We start from the raw sequence: 25,089 nt of genomic DNA, 5'->3' as shown, positions 1-25,089 counted from the left end.
AACTTTCCCCCTTGTAGAGGCCTTTTAGAAAACAGCATGTTATGGTCTTTATTCTACCCAGTAGTCTAGTTGCTGGAACATTCAACTGGGCCATGGGGAACCTAGGTTGCATTGTTGAAAAGACAGTTGCATTACTCCTGTCACTCACAAGAGTGCTCTAAATGCAGGATTTATCCTGTATCTCTCCTCACAAAGCTGTTATACACTGCACAAAAAGAATTTAAGATTCATTAGGGCAGACAATGAAAGCACATACAGTGTAATGACCCTAAACAACTTGGTGGTCAAGGCACTCACCTGGGAAGTAGGGATTCCCTCATTCCACTCCCTGCCTCAAAATTAAATATTCATTCTATCGAATCTCCATGCACAGAAGACCTCAAAACAACTAGTGGTTAAGACACATTCCTCTGACATGGGAGATGTGAGTTTTGAACCACTAGAAAGACAACATACCTAATCTTCCACATGCCCAGTGAGTGCTCTGACCACTGTGCTACTGAATACAGGGGCAGGAGGAATTGTATTTTACAGAAGAGAAATACAGCTTATGAACCCTGAGTGGGCTCATTGATAATTTTTCATTATTTTCTTCAAAAATACATGTATCTGTTATTTACAGCTCCTTGTTGTCAAAGGCAAGATACTCTTCTATTTTTCCATCCACATCATAGATTTCTTCTTCCAGGAATGAATACATGGATGAGTCGGAGGCAGAAATCTTAGTGGAAATTGAATCTAGTGATTTATGTAGTGGAGATGCTGTTGGGATCAGTTTAGAGCCTGAAATGCAGAGCCTGAAAAAAATATAAACAAAATGAGAATAAAATATTCAAAGAAAGAAGAAAGTGCATATTTAATTATACTGATATGTTTCAGTAATACAGAAGTAATATTTTGACATATTTCTGAAGAGGGAAGATGAAAAAGAAAACTTAAAAAAATTAACATACTCTTTTATGTTACTAGTACATTCGCGGAGGCCAGGTAAACACTCAGTATCCACAGAGGTATCACTTCTGCTCTGAAAATACTGAAAGCCTTCATCCTCTGGCAATAGGAGCTGCTTTCCTAGAACCCTGAATAAAGAACAGAATGAGTGATATCTTAGATGGCAATCCACTCCATATACAAATACCAACAGTACAAATACCTGCAAACAGTAGGCAATGCAAAAGGACACCTTACATTTGCTTTAAAAAAGCAATTTATGCAGCAGCCAGGACCTTGTGTAATATATTAACACTGCCTAGTATTTAAGTCACTACAGTTAAGCTGATTTACCCAAGATGACATTCTAGCTTATAATTTTTAAGATAAAATAGTCAAATGTTAGATTGATCTAAAGGCGATAAAGTAAACACACTTCCCATCTTATCAAAACTCCGTAAGAAATGTTTAAAAATGAATGCAGAAGACAAATAACATCTGCTATGACTTCACTTATCCAATTCCAGTATCCATCAATGTGAGGCAAAGTCCTAATTCAAAATGTTTACATGGATAGTTAAGACTAGAATTAACGTTCAGAAAACACACGAAATCCAACATGCATAATGCACAGAAGCAGAGAGAAAACGTAAAAGCAACTCTATTTAAATGTACACAAAATTACTCTATAAAATAATTTCTGAACACAGTACAGGTAAATAATAATCACTGCTTACTGAACTGTGTTTCACTAGAATTCACAAGGGGTCTTGAAAGAACTTGCCAGTCACAGCTGTAGTGCAAGCAGCAATGTTCAGGCTCACCTAAAAACATTTTCTTGAGACTACCTTTCACAAAACAGCACTCATGCCATATGAAGCTCTAAGCAATAGCCTTTCTTACCTTTTGTTTTGTAAGCCAAGAACAAAAATCTTTTCACATATATCTGATCTTCCTCTTATTGATGACAGTTCTCAAATATATTTATTCCCACATGCTAAGCTAATATTCATATATATCTAATTCCTTTGAATAACTAGTCAACACAAACTGAGTTTTGATGTTCATGCTTAATAACCGTGCTGGTTTCAGCCAGCGTAGAGTTCATTTCCCTCATAGTAGCTAGTATGGGACTACGTTTTGGATTTGTGCTGAATGCATGTGCATGAGTGTTGACAATACAGGGATGTTTCGTTACTGCTGAGCAGCGCTTACACAGCGTCAAGGCCTCTTCTGCTCCTCACCCCACCCCACCAGCCAGTAGGCTGGGGGTGCACAAGAAGCTGGGAGGGGACACAGCCGGGACATCTGACCCCAACTCACCAAAGGGATATCCCACACTATATGATGTCATGCTCAGCATATAAAGCTGGGGGAAGAAGAAGGAAGGGGGAGATGTTCGGAGTGATGGCATTTGTCTTCCCAAGTAACCATTATGCATAATGGAGCCCTGCTTTCCTGGAGATGGCTGAGCACCTGCCTGCCCATGGGAAGGAGTGAATGAATTCCTTGTTTTGGTTTGCTGGCGTGCACAGCTTTTGCTTTCCCTGTTAAACTCTCTTGTATCTCAATCCACGAGCTTTCTCACTTTTACTTCCCTGACTCTCTCCCCCATCCCACCAGGGGGGAGTGAGCAAGCAGCTGTGTGTGACGATTGCTGGCTGGGTTTAAACCACAAAAATGAAAATAACTTTATTTTTTCTTTTTAAACCACAGGATGTACCGCATCTTAGTATCAAATGACACAGAGCTCCCAGATTTGTTCTGTTTGCTTTCCAAGTCTTGGACTTGGTTGGTATTGCCAGCATTAGATTTGAATCAGAAAAACATAAGTACAAGGAACCACTTTAAAAAATTCACCTAGTAAAAATACTTTGAAAATATAATGAAATTATTTAATATTTTTAATTATACAGCACAAAAACTTGTCTCTATTTTATGCATGTACTATTAATTTTTACAGTATCCAATAAAGGCAAAGCAAGCCTTAATGCTACTGAAAATTGCATTTCTCTCTTGTTCCTGACAAAGTGTGACAAGCTTTGTTAGTTGATTTTACTTTATATTTACTAGTAACACGCCTCTGCAAATTATCTAAATGCAATGAAAACATACCACGGTGACAGCATTCTTTTTAATGGTATTAAGCTATTGACTAGAAGATAGACATACGCAGGTCTGTATTTAGAATAGCTTAAAAACCTTGACATCTAAGAATGACATGCCATCATTTATGAAGACAGGACAGTACAACGCAGTGCAACTCTGACTTCTGTCCCCTGTGTTATAAGAAGCAGTCATCAGGCTTCCTAGACATTTTGCATGTGTATGCAAAACAATTCTCTTTAATTATGTACACATCCTCATATCTGTTCAACTAGTTACTGTCGGGTTAATACCACACATTGTTTTACATTGATTTACATAGCCTAGGGAAACATTATGGCTGTGCAGTAGATGTGAAGCATGTGGTCACCTTCATGATACATTTCTTTTTAGAAGAATCAGTACCAGAATTAACACTGAGTTTCTTGGAATTTCACAGTATGTCTTCACTTACAAGTAAAAAAAAAAAAATCGTACCTTTACCAGATGTATTCTTTTTTTAGAAAAAGTCATTAAGAAAATGGTGCATTATTATTTTCTCATTACATCCTGTTAAAATATCTTTGTCTGCAATCATTAAGCAAAATAAAGAGCATTAGCTGCTAGTGCACCACCACCCAGACTTGCTGCATAACTATGGCACAGCTCAGTCCCAGAGATCCAGATTTTAATGCAAAGGTGTAATTGATGCCATACATGAAGAGCAATTCATACAAGGGTACCCTGAAAATTCAAATTAGAGTGACAACTGGGTAAAACCAGTACCAGCAAGAAATTTTCTTACCTGAGATGAGGAAATTGTTCAACCCAGTCTGCACATTCTGCCTGCAGGCTCTGAGTTTGGGAGGTTACTTTTCCTTCAAACAGCATTTCATCAATCTCCCAAAATAACTGATGCACTCTCTCTGTGTTGGCTTTATCAAATTCCTACATATTATAAAATTAATAGTTGTTAGCAAATATACATACACATTTATATTCAAAACCCCACAATATTTTAAAAACATGACAACTTCAACTGATTTAGCTGAGCATCTCAGAATGGATCTTCAGATGACCTACTCTGGAGATACAATTTATATGCTGCAGTGCAAAAAACACCCCAGGCAGCTGGCCTGAGCAAGGTGATTTAACAAAAAGGAACCAGCTGTCTAGGATTAGCCAACAGAAAACACCAGTTAAAGTGTCTGGACTCCCGGCTCCTCCCTGCTCCAATACAGAGTGAAGCATGCACATTGCACCTCTGCAACCCACAGCACCAAAGCTCCTTTGAGCAGCACTTTCCCTGAGTGAAACAGCTAGCAGAGCCAAGAGGGGTCACCTTCCTTCTGCATGACACAGTCTGGTGGTTAGGAAACCACCCTCAGCATAAGAAATGCCCTGCCACGGCTCTTCACTGAAGCTACAACTCAGTGCAACTAGAAATGGGCAAGTGCAGGGGCATACGAAGGTGGTAGGGAAGAGCCTGACTTCATCCAGTGATGTGGAAACGAGCACTTGGCTGAGGGTTCCTCAGCTGGGGCATTGTTCGTAATATTTGGCCACTTATATTAGATACTTTGAAACACAGAAAAAAGTGACAATACTCAGGGCCCAAATCCCACCTGCTCACTTCCAGCTGAGTGCCCTAACCACTTCAGGCTACAGAAAGGATCGCACCAAAAAGGAATGGGGAAAATAACTCTCACCCAGGCTACTGTATGATCCAGGGTGAGGCTTCCTCCTGGAGGGCTGGAAGCGGCAGATGGGGTCAGCACCCTAAAGGTTAGGATATTATGCAAAAGATACGGCAGAACTACCACTACCAGCCATGGATGGCTTTTTCAAATGAAAGTGGCAGAGATCACAATGCTTTTGGATTTATTCAGTGCTGCCAGCTTGCCTCAGAGATCAGCCTCCGTAACAGGTTTAACCTCTGTCTGCATCATCTATGAAACAGAACTGACCTTAAGTAAGAGCTAAATATTTACTCAAACCGGAACATTTACATGCATGCTCATGGATGTACTTTATGCCTCAAAACATTGAGAATAGTTCAATTTAGACACTACCTGCATTAAGCAGTATTTGAAAACACATATTTTATCACTCTCTTGGACTCAGAAAACTTAACCTACCTTCTTTGGTAAAACAGGTTTGTTTTACCCAAATTTCATCATTTCACATTTTTATTCCATTTTCCTTTGTTACACATCAGCTGCACTGATATCAACTTGCAAACAGAACCGTCTTTAAATATTCAATTAATATACTTAATCATTAGGCTATAATGAATGAAAGCGGTTAACTTCTACAGATGTGCTGCATGTCATTTTCTGTACAAATTAATCTACATTATTTAGATAAAGCATACTATATAAGTTTCTGTGACATACATCATCCCTCCAGGAGAAAACTGAACTTCTTTCAGTAGACAAACTGGTAGTATAGCTGTTTATTCCAGACCAAGAATTATTCAACTCCGTGGGTGTTGTATGACCACTAGATGAAAGTGATGAAAGCGTTTCACTATGAAAAGAAGACAAATTAAAATGAAGAATACAAAGGATTTCTGTATAAATACTTCAAAAATAATGCAACTGATCACATAAATGGACAGCAATACATATTCCTGTTGGATGCAAGATTTTCAGGACATGCTGTTAGAGTTCATGTGAAGAGTTGCTAATGTATGGTTTTTTTTTGAAGCAGAGTTCAATGAATACATGCTCTTATTTGTACCATTTACTGCCTTAAAAGCAATTTCTTCTATAGCCTTACACTTTTATATGTATGTGTATCATTCCAACTGTAAGGACACTCTAGAATATATCCACACATATATACACACAGACGCACCAAGCGCTTCCACCTCTGCTTTGTAACATAAGCCTTCTTTAACTCCATTAAAAGCTGTCACAAAAAAAAAAAAAACCCACTATGCAAAACTGAGAACAACATCTCTACAAATGTTTCAAATAGCATTGAGTTACGCATCTGTACACAATGTCTTTTACGCTGTTAGACCTGATGCACTTTTAAACCTTGAGCTCTGGGATGCCAGCTCTCAAAGTTCTAGCTGGTCCCTGCCAGCTACCACCGACCCTGGAATGCAGTGAAAGCAGGGGCAGTCAGACATACAGGCCAGGCAAATCCTAACCAGTGCCAGCCGGACTGAAACTTCTTGGAAGTTAACTGACCTGCAATGCTGGTGAGCATTATTTGCATTTAACCGAGAAGTCTGCCTTCCCTTCCAGGCTTAATCAGTGCCTTTCACTAAGCTCTAAAAATATACAAATCCATAAGACAAACCAGGAGTAAAGTTCAAACCCCCTAAACAATGGGTTAGCTCAATGTATATCCTCCATTATATTCTGCAACAGTTGTCATCCATGAGAATGACTAGAAGCATGACTAGTGGAAATAAATACCAATCCTGAAATACCTACTTAAGCCACGAGTCCATTAACTACTTCAGAAGTGAATGCATACCAACTATAATTGTCGATAGCTTCCTGCACATTTCTCTCAAAAACTGCTGGAAGAGACTCTCCACATCTTCCAGAAGGACACTGATTTGCAGAACCTCTGGACAGCCCCTTCCTACAAACACAGAAACACATCATTCCATAATATTAAATAAAGTTAACTCACCCCTCCACTGGAGGGAAAAAAAAAAAAGATGACAACTCTGTTGAATTTTTCAATCCCGCCCATCAACATAAACATTTGCTCGAAACAAGCTACCTTGTTTTAAAATAGTTATTTATTTAAGTATTTTTCAGAAAAACATATTTAATTTAAGACTTATTTTACTCTGCAGGCATCCTCCTTCAGTTGTGTACTTTCAAATTTGCATGAAGCACACACAAACACAGCGGCACCTCACTGTTGCAGGAGCAGAGCAAAGGCACAAACCACTAATTGCCCACGCAGTAATCATTTATCTATGCGTTTCGGTTCAATCATTCACATAGAGCCCATTTTCTCAGACATCTCTCTGCATAAAAAGAAATTGCAGATACGGTGCCAAGCAAACAGTGGCCTTTACTAAAACAATGAACTCTCAATTTGGCTGTTTTAAGCGAACCAAGACTTTAGTACATCAGGAAACATGGCCATATTCTCAATATATTTACAGGCCGCAAAGCATCGGTTCCTCCAGCACCAAAGACTCCTTAACACTGTTTAAAAACCAAGCCACTAATTTTTTAGTATTATGCCTTTCCAGCATGTGAAATGCTAGAACTTATCTTTTTTTTGTTCTCCAAATACCTGAACACATGCTCAAACTTTAAAACCATCATTTACAAGCCACACAGATGAGTATTAAGACAGAGTAAGGCACAGGAATGCCTACGCTTTTATTACTAACCTTAAAAGAATACCTTTTAACGAAGTTAGAGACTTCTTTTTTAAACGGAGACTATTTGAAATCATACATTTCTATAATCCCACTAAGTTCTGCCATTAACATGTTAAACCCACCTCTTCAGAATATATACAGATGTGCCAACATATTCCTCAGAAACACTTTTACAGCAACAGATTACTTCGTCTGTGGGAGTTCCTGTTTTCATTCCATAAAATCCTCAGGTCGTAACCACGCATGATTGCGTCAAAGTACATTTGTGAATGAGTAACTGTGAGGAAACATCTCACAGTTCAAGAATTTTCTTTATTTCTTTAGCCAAGAACTGTAGATTAGCCATCCAACAGTTAGGATTGCTCTGCCTTCTTCCCACCCTTTCCGATACTTACCTTACCTTTACACAGCTTACAAAGATTATACATATGTCAAAATATAACTTCCCATTCAAACAGACTACATCATACACCATATTCCCATGCCCAGGCTAATAAGCCAGCAAAACCCTACCACAAGTTTAAACTTCCCATTATGGAAGACCTTGAATTGCAAATTCTTGGAGGCGAGTACAACAGCAGCAGAAAGCATCTTTGTGTTTACATTTCTTCCCTCTTCCCTAGACATCTGCTTCTGGCCACTGTCAGAACCAAGAGGCCCTATGGAAAGTGGTACAGTCCAGTCCCATGGAAACTTCATTTTGTCATAACACCAAGATTGATCTCTCCAGGCAGTAACGGTGAGCTCACAGCCCATCTTCCACATGGAAAGCTGGTTCCTTCTGTTAAGTTACATCCCCCTCTGCCATTTCATTTGCCATGTTATTGCCTAGGCAGCCTTATAAGGTCTTTCTCCATTCTTTTCAGAGCTGCCCCTTGTCCCTGGTATTTTTCCACAGTATATATCACCACCAAGCCTTCTTACTTAACTGCTTGCCCCTCTACCTGGTCAACTAGCTTGACCTGCCCAGGACAGGTCCCCGGGAAACACCACTAGAGGAGGGAACCATTTACTGCTGCCCTCTGTTTCCTACTGTAGTTATTTGCCTGTGCAAGAACCCTTTCCTCTTGTGTTCCAGCTACTTCATTTACTTGACAGACTCTTGGCAACCTAGGCTAGCTACACTGACTGGATCCCGTGTATGTGAAGTCAGAAAGCCTTACAGAAAGAACCCCACGTTGGGGTTTCTTTTGTGGCTTTGCAGGAAAGCTGAATCTACAAACATGAAAAAACAGAACTACCACCAGAAAAATGAAATGGACTTTCTCTGTGAAACAAAGGATATGCGTTTCGATTTTCGGGACATGGTTAAGAAGACATGGTAGCACTGGGCTGATAGTTGGACTCGATGATCTTACAGATCTTTTCCAACCGTAATGATTCTATGATTCATTGTATGTAGTGGCTTGATACACGAGGTGAGATGGAGCAAGAAAGTGTTTCTACCACACCGTTCCACTGCACGCAGTGGTACTGTCCTGACTCCTTGGGCCACATGCCATTAGCAGATGAGCCAGGAAACGATTGCAAGAAAATAAAACGAAAGGAAAACCCCCTCCCAGCACATCCACTGCACGCTCCGCCAGCGGTGGCAAGCGAACTCCAGGGACGGCAGCAGCCAGCGCCCGAGGGCTCTCCAGCCCCAACCAAAGTCTCTGCAATTGCAGGCATTAACTGATGACGGCACAAAATAATAACGCTGCCCGCCAGTGCCCCAGCCGCCCCGGGAGGGTGAGCAAGCCGGCCCCGGTCACCCCCCTGCGGCAGACTGCAGCCCCCCGCCGCAGGCAAGAAGCGGGGCGCAGCCCCCCCTCCCCGGCCCGGCCCGGCCCGGCCGCCCACACTCACCCCACGACGAGGAGCCCCCGGCCGCTGGAGCGGCAGCCCGCCGCGCCGGCACCCCTCGCCCGGCGCATGGGGGGCCCCGGGCGGCCCCTCGCACCGCCCCCGGCCGCTGCAGGGCGGCGAGGAGGAGGAGGAGGAGGAGGGGGAGGAGGGCCGGCGGCGCCCGCCCCGCAGCGCCTCGCTTCCCCCGCCCCGCGGGCGGGCAGGGCCGCGCGGGGGTGGCCCCGCAGCGGGTTCCCCCGGGGCTCCCCACCCAAAAGGGCGCCCGCAAAATTAAACCGCGGCCCGAACGGGGGGGGGCCTGCACATCTCCCCCACCTCTCGCCTCCGAACGCGCAGCCAAAAGGCTCATTCAGGGCCCTTCTGCCCAGAGAGGGGCACCTCCCGCCTTTATAGATGATGCAAGAGTTACGCGGTGCGGGACAACTGAACACGAATTTTCCGTGTTAGTTAACTGAGTTCTGCTCCAGAGGATCCCCCCCGTGCAAATCATCCGCCTCCCGGAGCACGGGTGACAGGGCAGAGCAGAGGCTGTCAGCTGCAGATTTACACTAGGCCATTCATCACTAGCTCCACTATATGAATTCTGGAGTCTACGTATTTTGCCAAAAGCCTCTCTCAGAGGAAGGTGTACATCTGCTCATAAGCAAGAAAAAAATAAGTATTCTTACTAGGAAAGAAAAAGAAAGGCAGCATTAAAAAGGCTGAAAATTAAGACTGGAAAAGTATGGCGTATGAAACCTATTACTAGAGGAAAGCAAACATCAGCATTCATGTGATATTTAAAGTTTCACAGTCAAAAAAGTGGTTTCGTGACAAGAAAGGTGTATGAAAACAGCTATGCATTTTTCCTCTGATATTTAAAGGATACTTGCCAAACACAGTTTTCAAAAAAGGTTCCACATTCTTCTGATCCAGTAAAACATTAAGAAAGCCTTTAGTTTTATGTGTGTTCTTACAACCCTCGTCTTTAGCAATCATTCTTGTGCAAGAATAGGTTTGTCTGAAATCTCAAACACACACAGAAAAAAAAGCTTAATTCTTTGTCAAGTTACAGTTATCCAACAAGCAGCTGAAGATCTAGAATAGCAAGTTATGTCCAGATTAAGAAAACACAATTTTAACTCTAAATCACTGCACATATATGCATTCGTGGAATGCAACTTTTACAAACACGGTCAATCTCTGAGAACTACAACTGCATTTTCAAGAATATCTAGAACACAAAGGAAATTATTTCTCTGAAACCTTCTGAAGAGTTTCTATACCTTACTTCACACTATGTATCCTGAAATCATGTTTTGAGCTAAAAAACCCGAACGTTGTAGTGCTCCATGTAGGCACTACAGGGCAATGGATTGCCACTACTAGGCAATGATGCAGGCCCTAAAGGGATGTGGCTATCATCTAGCTTTTGGTCACTAAAGACCTACCAACACATATACAAAAATAGTCTTCAAGAATATTCTGCTTTTTTTTTTTTCTATTTTGTAATCTGCTAGAACAAATTGGAAGGAATGCAACACACTGCCTAACAAAGGGCCAAGGCCACGCACCCCTACACGAAGTCCAGGCAGGCAAGGTTTGCACCAGAGATTTACACTTTCAGTCCAGGGACAATGCGTATTTGCAGGCTTCTTGTGTTCACATATGCAAGCAGCAGAGGATGGCAAGCAGAAATTTTAATCCTTGTGTCGAGGGTAACTATTACGGATGCTACATAACTAATTATCCTACAAAATCACTACCATGAGGAAGACTGACATCCACACTAATTGTCTGTGCCCCAGCTGACTGCTGCAGTCACCTCAGCTTCCTCCCCCTTCAATGCACAGCTTACACTTCAAAACATTTAAAACAAAAAAAATGCATTTCCACAGCAGCAGAATTCCAGTTTTGTGTTACCTCCAGAAGCACAAGACATTGAAGGCAACACTGGCTGTTACTTCACCTCAACAAAAGGTATCAGAAGGGGAACATGTCAGCACAAAACATGGCAATGGGATGGCCTTTTCTAGCTGAAAAGGTGAAAAGGACCACATTCACAACACGGACAACTGAAAGCAAAAAGAAGAAACCCTGTGACCTCTTCCCTAAATCCCCAAAGCTTATGAGACAGCCATTTCCAATAACAGCTTATTAATAAATAGGTGCAAAACGTAACAATGAAATGTGTTTAAACTGATTTTACTGCATGTAATATGTTTCCTTTAAAAACAGCATTCACAGCACAGCGTGTCTTGGTTTAACCCCAGTTGGCAACCGAGCACCACACAGCTGCTCGCTCCCCCTCCCCACTCCAGTGGGGTGGAGGAGAGAATTGGAAGGGCAAAAGTAAGAGAACTCATGGGTTGAGATACAAACAGTTTAATAATTGAAATAAAATAAAATAAATAATAATAAAACAATAAAAAATTGTAGTGAAAAGAAAAACCACAAAAAAAGAGAGCAAAACCCAGCAAAAACAAGTGATGCAACTGCTCACCACCCACCAACTGAGCCCAGCCTGACCCCAAGCACCAGCCACTACCCCCAGCCAACTCCCCCAGTTTATATACTGAGCATGACATTATATGGTATGGGATATCCCTTTGGTCAGTTGGGGTCAGCTGTCCAGGCTGTGCCCCCTCCCAGCTTCTTGTGCACCCGGCAGAGCACGGGGAGCTGAAAAGTCCTTGACTAGTGTAAGCACTACTTCGCAACAACTGAAACATCGGTGTGTTATCAACCTTATTCTTATACTAAATCTAAACCACAGCACTATACCAGCTACTAGGAAGAAAATTAACTCTGTCCCAGCCAAAACCAGGACACAGAGCTAATGCACAGAAATAATCCTATACAAGGCTGTATTAACCTCAGTCAAACTGTGGGGCATACCGTTTATTTCAGTCTGCTCTAAGTCACTATATCTCCTTACAGGAGAGAAAATAGCCTCAAACAAAACTGTGTCAAAACAAAGGAAAATATAAGACGGCTCATGAGTTTGAGTGATGTGAAGAAAGGATCTTGACTGAAGTAGAGCAAAATAAGAGCATAAAACAGGAAGAGAGAAGCCTGAGTAAATAAAGCAGTTTGTGTCTTCAGTCAAATTTTAAGATCTTTCTTTTGTACTTGTTTATTGTCAAGGAGCATGTGGGGGTGTAGAGCCTTGGGGGCAGTAAAACAGTCTTAAATTTGGTCCATCTTATGTTTATATATACATTGCAAGACATGCAAGAAATATTTGCTTTTTCTCCACTCTTTCCTGAAGCAGCATACAATTTTTGTCTAGTTGCTCAGATCAAAAAGAGATAAATATAATAAGTCAGCTAAGCACAGAAGTTTCACAGTTGCTTTTAAAGGTCAGACTATACTCCAGAAGCATTTATACCATCAACCTCAGAATGGTTTACAGAAGTAAGAGAGTCCTGTGGTCTACATTAAGAAGAAAAGAAGGGGGCATCAGATACAAGGAGAAATAGACTAAACAAGAAGAAAAAGTGAGCCTGTGTGGACAAAAAGCTTAAATAATAATAATTTTAAAAATTAGAGCTTCAGGTTTCCTTTCCCTTTACAAGTCAGGAACAGCTCATCCCATCACACATGAAGGGCTTGATATGAAGGCATAACAGAAATTTAGAAGAGAAGTTCCAGGCTTACGAGAACAGAAAGGCAAGAGAAATTACGAATATGGAAGGAGAAATATTTTGAGATTAATTTAAAAGAAGGGATATGAAGGAAGAGACCCAGTATAAGATGCACAAGCCATTACCTTGCATGGAGTTTTAAAGACAGAGCTGGAAGGTGGTACCTGAGGTCAGAGTTCTGAAAGGGCATGGGATGTATGATATTATCCGTAGCAAATTATTTTCACAGCTAATTAACCTAATAATAGTTAGAATACATTTATTTATCATATATAATATTATTGTTAATAATTAGAGGATGAAAATCAGAAATGCTAGATAGAAACGTGTCCTCCAAGGTCAGAAGAAAGTTGAAATGGAAATAAACAACAGACTTTGAAAGTCCTCCCCTTTCTGCTCCAGAAGCCCTGCAGTGTGGCATCCTTCAAATGTTGTATGCAACTCACCTCATGTCGCCCCTCTAAAAGAAGAGGACATAAAACATCTCATGTTTTGCAAAGGTTTACCTTGTGTTTTACAGATTTTGGCCTCGGAATGCAGGTTTTAGCCTTGGGAGCTCCTTCCACCACCTCTATGTACTCAAATGCACACGCAAAGTCTTTCATTTAGGTAACTATTACAGGTAGGAGTGACCAAAGTAGTGCAAGAGCGTAAGAAATGTCATACTGGATCAAAATGATACTGCATTTACTCTAGTGTTTCGTGTGACAGCAGCAACAGGACATACTATTTAGGGGAAGCACGTAAATCTGGCCATGATCTATAATGTATTTCGTCCTTCTTCAGCAGTATCCATGGTCATGGGATAAGAGATGTTAAGAAAGTACATCCCTGCCCAGTCCTTTCATATCCTTTTAGGACTTCTTGTCTACCATTTTCCTGAAAACATTCCTGAATCTGCTGGTGCTATTTGCCTCCACAGCATCCTGTTGCAACAAATTCCAGAAATTACTGCCCACAAAACCCACCCAAACATTCTGCCCCCCACCCCCCAAAGCATATCTTTCCCCCTCAATTATTCTTACTAATCTACTTGTTTTCCATGCATGTCCTCTAGTTCTAGTATTTCAGCATCTTGTGAGTAACAGGTTCTTGTCCTGGTTGTTTATCACACATCCACAGTTCTGTAAGCCTCACATCTGTAGTAACGACATCCTGAGCCCCCTCCTCTCAAAACTGGGGAGTTTGACTTCATAATCTCTCTCCTGAAGGGAGGTAGTTATACCCTCCAACACATCCCAGCTGCCTTTATTGAGATGCATAACCAGAAATGCACGCACCATACATAAGACTGTATGCTGCAGTGAAATGGTGCTTTCCACTCTGTAGCTAATGAGGAACAAGATTTCATTGGTTTTTCTGGATACCACCGTAAAGAGGCAATCATCCACTGAACTGTAAAAGACACTGCCGAGATCTCATTCCTGAGTCACGACTGCTAGTTTTCAGGTCAGCATTATATAAGGGAGGTTATGATTATTATTCCCCTAAACATATTATTTTCATTTATCCACTCTTAAGCTCTTCTACCTTTTCCTACATTCACTCAGTGTAAAGACTGAGACCAAGAGTTAGATTTTGTGTAACCTTTTTGCATTTTGGAAGGCTTGTTTGTCATTGTAACTGCAAGAAATAGTCACTGGTCACCACTCACACCTTACCACCAAGTTATACAAAAAAAAGTTAATAGGAAAAAGTTCAATAGCAACTGCATTACTCTAAACCAAACCCTTTCTTCCTCCCTTCCCACCAAGGCAATGATAATTTTATGGATAATTAATTGAGAAGCAGTATATTACTATTATTACTACTGCTACTTCCTCCACCCTAATTTGGAACTGGAAAGTGCTATAAAAGGAGATACCGGAAGACATTCAACCAGAGGAGTTTAGAAAAGTCAGTGAACAGAGAAAAATACTAACTTTGCTATCTATCACAAATTTTATTCTAACAGATGAGTAAAAGCCTATTTTGTAGTCACAGCCTCTGATAGAAATACTTATTACACATTGCTCCATTGCCAACAATGTACAATATCCTAATCTCTAATGAAGCTGCTGCCTTGTTGTCCAAGAGAATTCATTTTCTCAGATCTCCCATCTTCTTTACATATTATTTTCTATTTCGGAAGCATGTTTTCAGGTGACAATCTTCTTGAGCTGACCAAATCGACATAATTTGCTACAATGGAAAGTTCTTCATATGTAGCTAAAAATCTTTTCCTAAATAATCACAAAAGTCACACTTGGTTCTAAAAGACAGCTTTAGAATACACTGCCTTCAGCTCCAGAGAGGAGGTCATTTTGAAAGACTTGGCCAAAGGAATATCACTGCTCATCAGTGCCACTCAGCTGATCAATATACATCCTCATTATCTCATAACACTGCATTGACTATGGTCTAGGTAGGCAAATGGCCTCCTCTTAGGCTATGATTTAATCTTGTATTTCAGTTTTGGGTAGTACTTGCATAATGGCTAAAGGGGAAAAAAAAATCTTGGCCAGCAGAAGAGCCCACTGCAGCTCAGAACCACCACTCCTCTTTGCCTCCAAGTAGCAACAGGTTGTCTCAGAACCTGAATCCCAGAACATAGAGGTTCCCCGGTTCCCTGCAGCTTGTTAGTCCTCTGTGGCAGCTTTCTGCACACAGCATTGATTAGCTGCACTCAAAATCACCTCTTTTACCCAAGCCCTGCTTCTCCTTAGGGGTAAGGTCTCCACTTGAGATTGCATCTGGAGGGAAGAAAAATCAAAAATAAGTGAGCATAGAACTTTGGTTTAAACCATCGACAACACATATAGCAGCGGACATACAGTAGCTTCCTGCATCTTCAGGGCTACTTCTAAAGAGGTGGAATAAGGGAAAAACAGGCCATAATTTTTAATACATAAATAAGACTCTACACTGCAGTGGTGAAGCCCCACCTCAAGTACTGTGGGCCAAAACTGGGCCCCTCAATATAGGAAAGACAAACTATTAGTGTGTCCAGAGGAGGGCGACCAAGATCATGAAAGGCCTCGAGGGCAAGACTTGTAAGGAGCGGCTGAAGTTTGTTCAGCTTGGAGAAAAGAAGGCTGAGGGGTGACCTCATCACAGTCTGCAACTTCCTCAAGGCAGGCAGTGGAGGAGGAGGTGCTGATCTCCTCTGCTCTGGTGACCCGCGATAGGACACGTGGAAATGGTATGAAGCTGCATCAGGGGAAGTTCAGGTCAGACATAAGGAAAAGGATCTTCACTGAGAAGGTGGTCAGTCACAGGTCAGTGGAACAGGCTCCCCAGGGAAGCAGTCACAGCACCAAGCCTATGAGAGTTCAAGGGCTGTCTGGACAACGCTTTTAGTCATATGGTTTAGTTTTAGGTAGTCCTACAAGGAGCAGAGAGTTGGACTTGATGATCCTTAGGGGTCCCCTTCCAACTTGGGATATTCAACAATTCTAAGAATTATACCCTGTACATGCAACACAGCATCTTAGGTGGATATTTGTACTACACAGACTTAAGCACAATGCCTAATATTAGGCATTTTCGTACGAATCCTGAAATAGATTTAAGGCTTTTTCAACCATGATCTGTGTTGAGTTCTGCTGCTATCTTTACAAGACAGAGTAAAAATAAACTGTTCCAATATTAAAGCTAGGCTTAGTTCTTTAAACTATACATATATTGTAAATTTATTCCTCTACAAATTTTGATTTCAAAATTATAAAGCCTTTAAGATGGCATAAGCTTGCTGAGTATTATGCGTATGTTTTTAATATATTTCTAATCTTGGTTCACTGTGAAAATGGAAACAGCTATAATACTTGGTTCTAGGAAATACAATTTCAGAGAACAAGATATGCATACTAAGTACCTTTTCTATTTATAGAAGTAAATCTGACTTTTTAATATAAATTATGAATTAACATTAAGAAAAACACTATCATCTTAATTAACTGCAATAATAATGAATGCTAATTAGTGTCTTAGAGAAGGTGTTTTATTTCTTTGGATCTGATAGGAGGCATTTACTTCTGCAGGATCAAGTGTCTGTGGATGGGGAGGGAGTAGCACCCTAACAAAACACTTGGAAGTGGTCCACAGGACTTTCCCTTTATATACGTGTTACTGAAATACATTTGGAAATTCAGTTAATATCTTTTCATAACAGACTTCTTTCATCACCATAACATCAAAAAGATCAGAACAACTTTCATTTCAAACAATGAAGTTGTTTAAGTCTGTTTTAAATACGTTACAAAATTTTGCAGTGAGATCAAGACATTGACCTTATAATGTTAAAAAATAACATATATATATATATAGCCACTGCATCTAGTCTGCTTTTCACATAATGAAAGCTGTACTTTCTTTTTTGTTCACTGTTCGTTTACCAGACAACGCTCAATACACTATTTCATCTGCTAGGTTGCCAATAAGAGTCAGTATCAAACTTCAGCAAGAGCTCCAATACCCTGCCAAAACATTAGATGCAGAAGCCTCTCCCTCCAATCCCATCACCTTTAGTAACAAAAACAAGGATACAACTGAAAAGCTACCAGTTCTGCATACACATCTCTTCCAGTGCTTATCTCAAGTACTAATCAATCTTGCAATAAGTTCCCAGAGCAGCATGTCCTTATTTCAACGTTTTTCTTTCATGTCAGCAGGCATTAAAGAGCATATTTCACACATTTTAAAGCACAAGTGCTCACTATGTAAATATGCTGATATAGAGGTGCATTAGCCAGAGCAGAAAGATTACATGCTGCTGATGGACAGTGTTCAGTTAGGTAATCTGCTGCACATCCATGAGAAATCCTTCATGCACACTGCCACTTTCTAATTACTAAGAGCCGTCAAGTGACTGTGCTAATCCTCTGTTCCTCTCTGGCTGCAACCTGTGGGACACGATGCCGCTATATCACCCAGCAGCTAACCAGCTTTTACGTCATGTTAGCACCTACAAACAGAACAAACATGCGTAGCAGTGTTCGAGCTGTGTGTCCATACACAGACAAAAGGTATTTCTTTTTAACGGGGGTGGGGGGGGGTGGGGAATAACATACACTTTAATTTCACATTATAGAAAAATAATAAAGAAACCAAAATTAAATTCAAGTGTTAAACAATGCATTAAAACCTCTGGTGACTGTTCAGTTAAGATGATGGTTTTAGATAGTAGATAGAAAGAGAGTAACCATTCTGTTCAGAAGAATCTACCTGGCCAAAAGAGGATGTGTTTCGAAGACTATTAGGAGTTCAGTACATCTAGTCAGCAGCAGGAAAAGTAAGGATGTAAAAACTATCACTCCTTCAGAAGGTATTGTGAAGGGCAGTGAGCAGGAGGAAGAGGGGGAATAACATGAAAAGGAGATGAAAACAACGCAGAGAACATGAAAGCCACTAGAAACAGGTTGTAAAATAGAAAGCAAGACAAAAGGGTTGGGTTCTTTGTGTCGTGTTTTAGTTCTTCTGTTACCCCTTGCAGCATAACAACCTGTAATAAACAATCCACAGGAATTTGCATTTTTGCGAAGAACAATACAGTTACGAGTATGTTCTTTGTAAAGAGTTGGAACACAGTCATGTAATTAAAAATAGCAAACTAGCCTATCAGTATGACTTTGGGCAATTGGTCACATTAAATATTTTTAACGGAATGTGTCTTCCTTGGTTACAAACCAGAGATACTGTGTAAATGTATGTTGAACTCTAAATATGTATCCTTTAAAACCGTACACATGGCATGCTTGTACCCCATCTCAGCAGCTATGCATTATTTAATGTTTATTTCTGCACTGCGTAGGTAGTTGGGACACACTTTAGTGAGTGACAAGTACTGGTTATCGAGGTAGAACTTGTTCAACCTTGACATATGTAATCCCATATTTTTAATCTACTAAAATTGTGAAACATTTGCACATGTGCTTCTGTTTTACTTACCAATGAACAGTCATCTGCTGACCATACAACTGAATGCTGTGTTTCATTTTGCCCCATTATGAAGATTCCTGTCCAGATGAAAACCCTGTAGCAATATTCTCAAATACTCTGAAACTGTTGCATTGCAAGATACCTCATTGCACTGTTCAAAGCATACTATTTCGGATTTATCCATTACAGCTTAGAGAATAAAAGCATTCCAAACTCTCTGAACAGAGTATAAAGTGTATATATATGTTGATATGTATTTTTAGCAAAAATTCTAAAAAGCTTTACCCATTAATCCTTGCATAGTTCCAGAGCTTTTAAGAAGTATTTAGAACATGCTTCTGTAAAAAATACAGAGGTAAGGCAAAAAAAAAAAATTTCAACAATTGCTTCCTGTATTGGTTACTTAAGACTTCCCCTTTAGAAGAAATTATCTGGTAAAAATAATCTGTGTGCCAGCTTGTGTACATTATGCAGATGTGTTTTCAAGTGAAGGAGTTAAAACAGCACAGAAATCCCTGCCCCTATTACCCATAAAGTGTACATATTATTCATTCCTTCCATCCAGAGGAATAATGACCTCCATAGTACCATGTAAAATTAAAATTTACCTCTAAGCTCTTTTAAACTTATTTGCCCTGGAAAAAAAAATAATCCAAAAACAGACGATGGCACACCACATTATTGCATTTACTCTTTAGATCAGTACAACAACGGAAATGAGCAGCTAAGTAACACTGCAATGCTCTATCTAGGTTAGTATGCATTACAGCGTGAAAGAGATCTATTGCTTTTAATGGTTAAAACAGGAGACAGGGAATCCAAGTTTCCATCTTCTTCTGCAGCTCAAGTTATTTATACCCACATTTTCAAAGTTAATCATTTTGAAGGCCAAAGCACGCGCTACTGAGAAATAAAAGCTGGCAGTAGACAGTGACATTTACATTGCAAATAAGTCTACCCTTCTCATACCAAGTTCACAAACATGTTTTCCATACGTTAGAACTACCCTGAAAATGGGGAGCAGGGCAATCAATTTCTACAAGATACTACCCACTCCTGACAACATAACTTAAGCCTTGCCCAATTTACCTTTGGATCAGCTAGGGGCTGTTATCTCCTCTAGTTATTGCAACATGTTAGGATAGTTGCATCATGTTATCATCTAGTTATTGCAACATGTTAGGATAGTGGGATAATGTTTCTTAAAAAAGGAATCTATGTATTTTGGTGTCACCAGCATATCATGGCAAGTATGCATCTTATTATCCTCCCATGGGATTTCATGATCTTATATAGCAGAATATATAAAAAAAAGTGGATTTTTATCCTCCATTTGAAGAAAAAGAGATTTATTCATTACTGCTCCTTCAATGTGATTAGAAGGATAGGAAATCACTATGTAAATAAACAGTAAATGTAAAAATCCTACAAGTACTGCTATAGTTTAGCCCTGTAGTATTAGGGCCAGTTGTTGGTAGTTGCAGAGCTCAGAAAATTCAGAGTAGCTAGGAAAGATAGGAAGAAATCAGTGCCAGATTTTCACTATTTTGCAATCTATATGTATTTTGATTGCTATCAACTTGTCAGCACCTAAGAATAGTAAAACATAAAATGGATCCCTTACATTTATTAATCAATTACTCCTAGTTCAATGGACATGAGCTGGCAGTGTGAACTCTCAGCCCAGGCGGCCAACTGCATCCTGGGCTGCGTGAAAACAAGCACAGCCAGCAAGTCGAGGGAGGTGATCCTGCTCTCATGAGACCCCACCTGGAGGGGTCCAGTGTCCAGCTGGAGCCCTCAGCACAGGAAAGACATGGACCTCTTGGAGCATGTCCAGAGGAAGGCCACAAAAATGATCCGAGGGCTGGAGCACCTCTCCTACGAGGACAGGCTGAGAGAGTTGGGGTTGTTCAGCTTGGAGAAGAGAAGGCTGCAGGGAGACCTTATTGCGGCCTTTCAGTACTTAAAGGGGGCTTATAAGAAAGATGGGGACAGGCTTTTTAGCAGGGCCTGCAGCAATAGGACAAGGGGTAATGGTCTTAAACTAAAAGACCGTAGATTCGGAGTAGATACCAGAAAGAAGTTGTTGTTGCTGTTTTGGGTTGGGGGGGGAGGTTGTTTGTTTGTTTGTGTTTTTTTGTTTGGGGTTTGTTTGGTTTTTTTTAACAATGAGGGTGGTGAAACACGAACAGGTTGCCCAGAGAGGCTGTAGATGCCCCATCCCTGGAAACATTCAAGGTCAGATTGGACAGGGCTCTGAGTAACCTGATGTAGTTGAAGATGTCCCTGCTCATTGCAGGGGGGTTGGACTACATGGCCTCTAAAGGTCCCTTCCAATGCAAACTATGAGTCTATGAAATTGCTATTCATGAAAGTACACTGGCCACTGACAATGTCTTCTAAAACATTTTAAACAGCAGTAAAACTTGTCAAGGGAAACTTTGTTTGGGTAAGCAAAAGCTTCCTATGTGTAACTATCGATAATACCACATTCTGTAATACAGGAATTCAAATCTGAACTCTAGGCAAGGAGTACTAAAGTTTTCAATATTTAATTAAGATGCTTCTTCTAAAAGCTTAAGTGGAACCATCTAATTAAAAAATGCTAATGTGGAGGTATAGACTTTCCTTGTCAAAGTGATGTATCTTATTCCTTCTTCTACATCTTTCTGGTTTGGTTTCGTTTTGTTTTTGAAGACAGACAATACCTTATCAGAATAAGCTTAACTGCTATGAATAAAATATTTGAAATGCCACCATGCATACAAAACTATAACAGTTAGGAGATAATTAGGGGATATCAGTTAGAAGTGTTTCAAGAGCAAGCTGAAATAAACATTTTGCTGCACACAAACAGTTTTAATGTAATAGGGTTTACTTTTCATCCCAATACAACCAATTAGTTTGTCTTAAGAGTGAATTTCACCTTTTTTTTATGATAAAAGTCATCAGCCCTTCAGCAAGAACACGGGCTCATAACAGCATTATACTTGGCTTTATTTTTGGTACTAAAATAAGAAACAACTAGTGGGAAATTATAGGCAAACGACACAGATTTGGTTCTGGTATTACTTATAGAAAGCATCAAATACCTTCTAAACAGAACTCTGTCACACTTCAAGGCAGATTCACTTCCCTATTCCAGAAAGGCTGCTACTCTACACAAACACAGAAAAAGTTTACATAATAAACTGTAAGCTCTTTCAGGCATAACAAAACCAAATTAGGTGGGAGTAAGGGGAAATAAAATAAGTACATCAGGGAGGGTCTGTGTTCCTACTCGGATTATTTTCACAATGTTACATAGCTTAGTTATCCGCCAATTATAATAAATACATTTACTGTTTAGAAAAATAGATTTATAAATATCTAGATAGAAGTACATATCTACAAATACGTATTGTCAATGGTTATCCAGGAAAAAACAATCTAAAGCACCTTTACATGATGCTGACATTGGGACAGGCAGTTACAGCTCAGAAAACAATTCTGGAGTCATCAGGGACTCAATATACAGTGACAACCAAAGCCACCAACAGAACTCTGGTCCACATCAGGTAAGATACTGAGACAAATGGAAAGCATCGCTTTGCTGCTGTGTAAAACCTTACTGTGTCCAGAAAGAGAATACTGCGTGCAGTTCTTGTCCCTGCATCACAAGACAGACATACTGGAATAAGAGAAGGGCTACAAACATGAGTAAGGGAATAGAGACCCACCTTCAGAAGGAATGCTAAAAGGGCCGAGACTCTTGAAGAAGGCTAAAAGTTGATGTGCTCAAAGTTTACAAAATCATAGAAGAAGTAGGTAAGTTAGAAGATGAACAAATGGCCACAATGCCTTGCAACACAAGAACTAGAGAAACTCCTTGAAATCAGTAGATCAATTTAAACAGGCATAAAAGAAAGACAATTTTTTCTTTTCAAAACAGAGCAGGCAGTGACTTTCAAGGCACTGTTGCTTCTACCAGCACATTCAAAAACACAGCCACGTTCACAGACATCACCATTAAATAAACTGTCTCCAAAAGGACTAAATAGGTGCCTACCTTCTAACATACCTACTCTAATGACCATAGATGCTGGGGAATAAGCACACTTTTCTGCCAGGGAAGAGCTAGAGACTGATTCAGAAAGCCAGAAGACTATCATTTAAATATTATGCTACAGGGAAACCAAACTAAAAGTAGAGGTTCTAAAACCTATCTGAAAGTTTGAGTGCTAAAGAGATTTCAGTCTTAAAGAGTTAAAAACTTAACTTCCCGAAATATTTTCATTCCTATTGACATCTGAAAGAATGTTTTTCTGATTGTCCATACTATCAGAGACTAGCGTAGTTTAATACTACAGAAGCAGCAATGATAGATGTTTATGTAACACATACAGTAGCCTTTTCTTTTTTTAAGAATACAAAATACTCCACCAATACAGTAATACAGCTATTACTGATTTTAGTAAGCTATTCTGCTTTACACGTGCTAAGAAACCACTTTCTGCTTTACTGTACCTTTGCTTCAGCAGAACATCACCAACTGAATCCTACAGCACACATACTTGACAGGTTTCTTTATGTTCAGCAAAACTGAAATGTTTTCAAGGTTTTGCTTGAAGATTAAACACAGAAGCATCCAAAGTTTCATACCCGTTACTGACACTTTGGATTTTTACAAGGCAGTGACTGAAACGGGAGCTTTGACGCACAGCTGCAACTTCGGGACAGACTTTGATACAACTCGTACACCCGTGCGTGGTAGCCTTACGATCCCTACTCGAGCTCAGCCCCCCCGCGCTCCCTCGGGACGTGGGCCGCTCTCCGTGCTCAGCCTCCCCTACAAGCCTGGGGCGTTGTTCCCCTCGGGGCCGGCCTCTGACCCTGCACCCCCCCCCGCCGTGCAAGCGGCACCCGGAGCGCAGGCCAGCTCTTTCCTTTCGCACCTCTAGCATAGCCCTGGGGGAAGGAAACTCCGGCGCAGAGAAGTGTTCAGCACCTCCCGGGACACGCACACCCACACGCACTCCCCCCCGCCCCGGGTGTCCGGGGGCGCGGACTCACGCCAGACGCCGCGGGCTGCGGGCTGCCTCCTCCCCAGTGTCGGGCAGGGCGATGAGCAGGGCCTTGGCGCCCACCCGCCCCCCGGGCTCCCTGGGCTGGCCCCCGCGCCCGGCAGCCGCCGCGGCGACCAGGGAGCCCGGGGGGCGCAGCTTGGCGGGGAGGGCTCCCAGCTCCGGCACGTCGGCGGCGGCGCTCCCGGCCGGGGCTGCCCCCGGCTCCGGCCCCGGCTCCGGCCCCGGCTCCGGCCCCGGCTCCGGCCCCGGCTCCGGCCCCGGCTCCGGCCCCGCCGGCGTTGCTAGGCTAAACAAACCCCGCCGGGCCACGCACCGCCCGCGGCGGGCTGCGAGGGGCCCGGGGGCTGCCGGCGGCGTGCCGCACCCCGCAGGCGTGCGGGAGGGGAGGGCGGTAACGTGTTCGGCCTGCGAGTTAAGGAAATGAAGCGTGGCATTTTCCCTTTAATTAAAATCCCTAATACCAAATATTAACTCCATCTGCCAGGCGCCGCTTCACGCCCTTCCCTTGCACGGTGCACGCACTTGAGTGCAGAAAGGGTTTAACAGCAACCGGGGAGCAAGACCAACCCTATCCAGTACACCTTTTTACACCATGTCAGGCAACCACGGAAGTCAGCTGTGAGAAGCAACAGCCCCCATGCAAAGACCGGGCCAGGGATCCCAGGCAGCTTGGAGAGCAGTAGAGGGTGCCAGGATCAAAGACCATTCTCTCTTTTGCTACAAAATATCAGGCAGCTGGAGGCACACGGGTGGGCACGGGGGCAAATACCACCCTACCTTTGCAACACAGGGTTGCCTGGATGGATGGAGAGAAGAGTGGTCATGCCAGCCACAATCTGGGGGCACTATAATGGCTGGTGTTATAGACAGGGGAAACAATTGGATGCTGCTTTTGGAAGCATCCAAAAGAACAGCACAGGCCAAAAGATAGTACAGGTCCTTTATACCTAACAAGCCCAGGATCATACATCAAGCACCTAGTTGCACTATCAGCTTAAAGCTGGCAGCTGCTAGTAGGTGACAACCAAGGATACAAAGTGGGGAATTTTATCCTTGCCTCGTCTTCCGAGCGCATCAAGGATGCAACGAGCTGGCAGGGCAGGGCACACATGACACCAAGTACAGGACTGGGATTTGAAATTGTAAGGAAAAAAGGCCAAGAATATCCCAAACAGACATAAGTATGTTCTGACCAAGGAGTAGGCCCACATGAACCTAACAGCAGCACAATCTGCGTTTATTCCTCACG

General features: G+C 41.7%; 1 protein-coding gene across 7 annotated transcripts in view; it reads right to left on the bottom strand.

Annotated features, from left to right (window-relative positions):
* FAM149A (family with sequence similarity 149 member A) overlaps positions 1-24,068 on the bottom strand; it is a 32,738-nt gene extending 8,670 nt beyond the window's left edge. For 2 of the 7 annotated variants that reach the window (XM_075091316.1, XM_075091318.1), the window contains exons 1-5: positions 6,508-6,618; positions 5,412-5,544; positions 3,821-3,963; positions 954-1,079; positions 621-797 (exon numbers count right to left, since the gene is read on the bottom strand). In XM_075091316.1, coding sequence (XP_074947417.1) covers positions 621-797; positions 954-1,079; positions 3,821-3,906 — 389 coding nt within the window. In that variant the 5' untranslated portion in view covers positions 3,907-3,963; positions 5,412-5,544; positions 6,508-6,618. Of the gene's footprint in view, positions 1-620; positions 798-953; positions 1,080-3,820; positions 3,964-5,411; positions 5,545-6,464; positions 6,619-9,229; positions 9,374-9,544; positions 9,624-23,826 lie in introns of those variants that run through there. The other 5 variants (XM_075091321.1, XM_075091323.1, XM_075091322.1 and 2 more) reach the window with 5 other exon arrangements.
* Between the last annotated feature and the right edge of the window lie 1,021 nt (positions 24,069-25,089).

Source organism: Phalacrocorax aristotelis, chromosome 4 (assembly GCF_949628215.1).
Source record: "Phalacrocorax aristotelis chromosome 4, bGulAri2.1, whole genome shotgun sequence".
Classification (NCBI taxonomy): domain Eukaryota; kingdom Metazoa; phylum Chordata; class Aves; order Suliformes; family Phalacrocoracidae; genus Phalacrocorax; species Phalacrocorax aristotelis.
The sequence above is the reverse complement of the archived record's forward strand: the minus strand, read 5'-3'. Positions and strand labels throughout refer to the sequence as shown.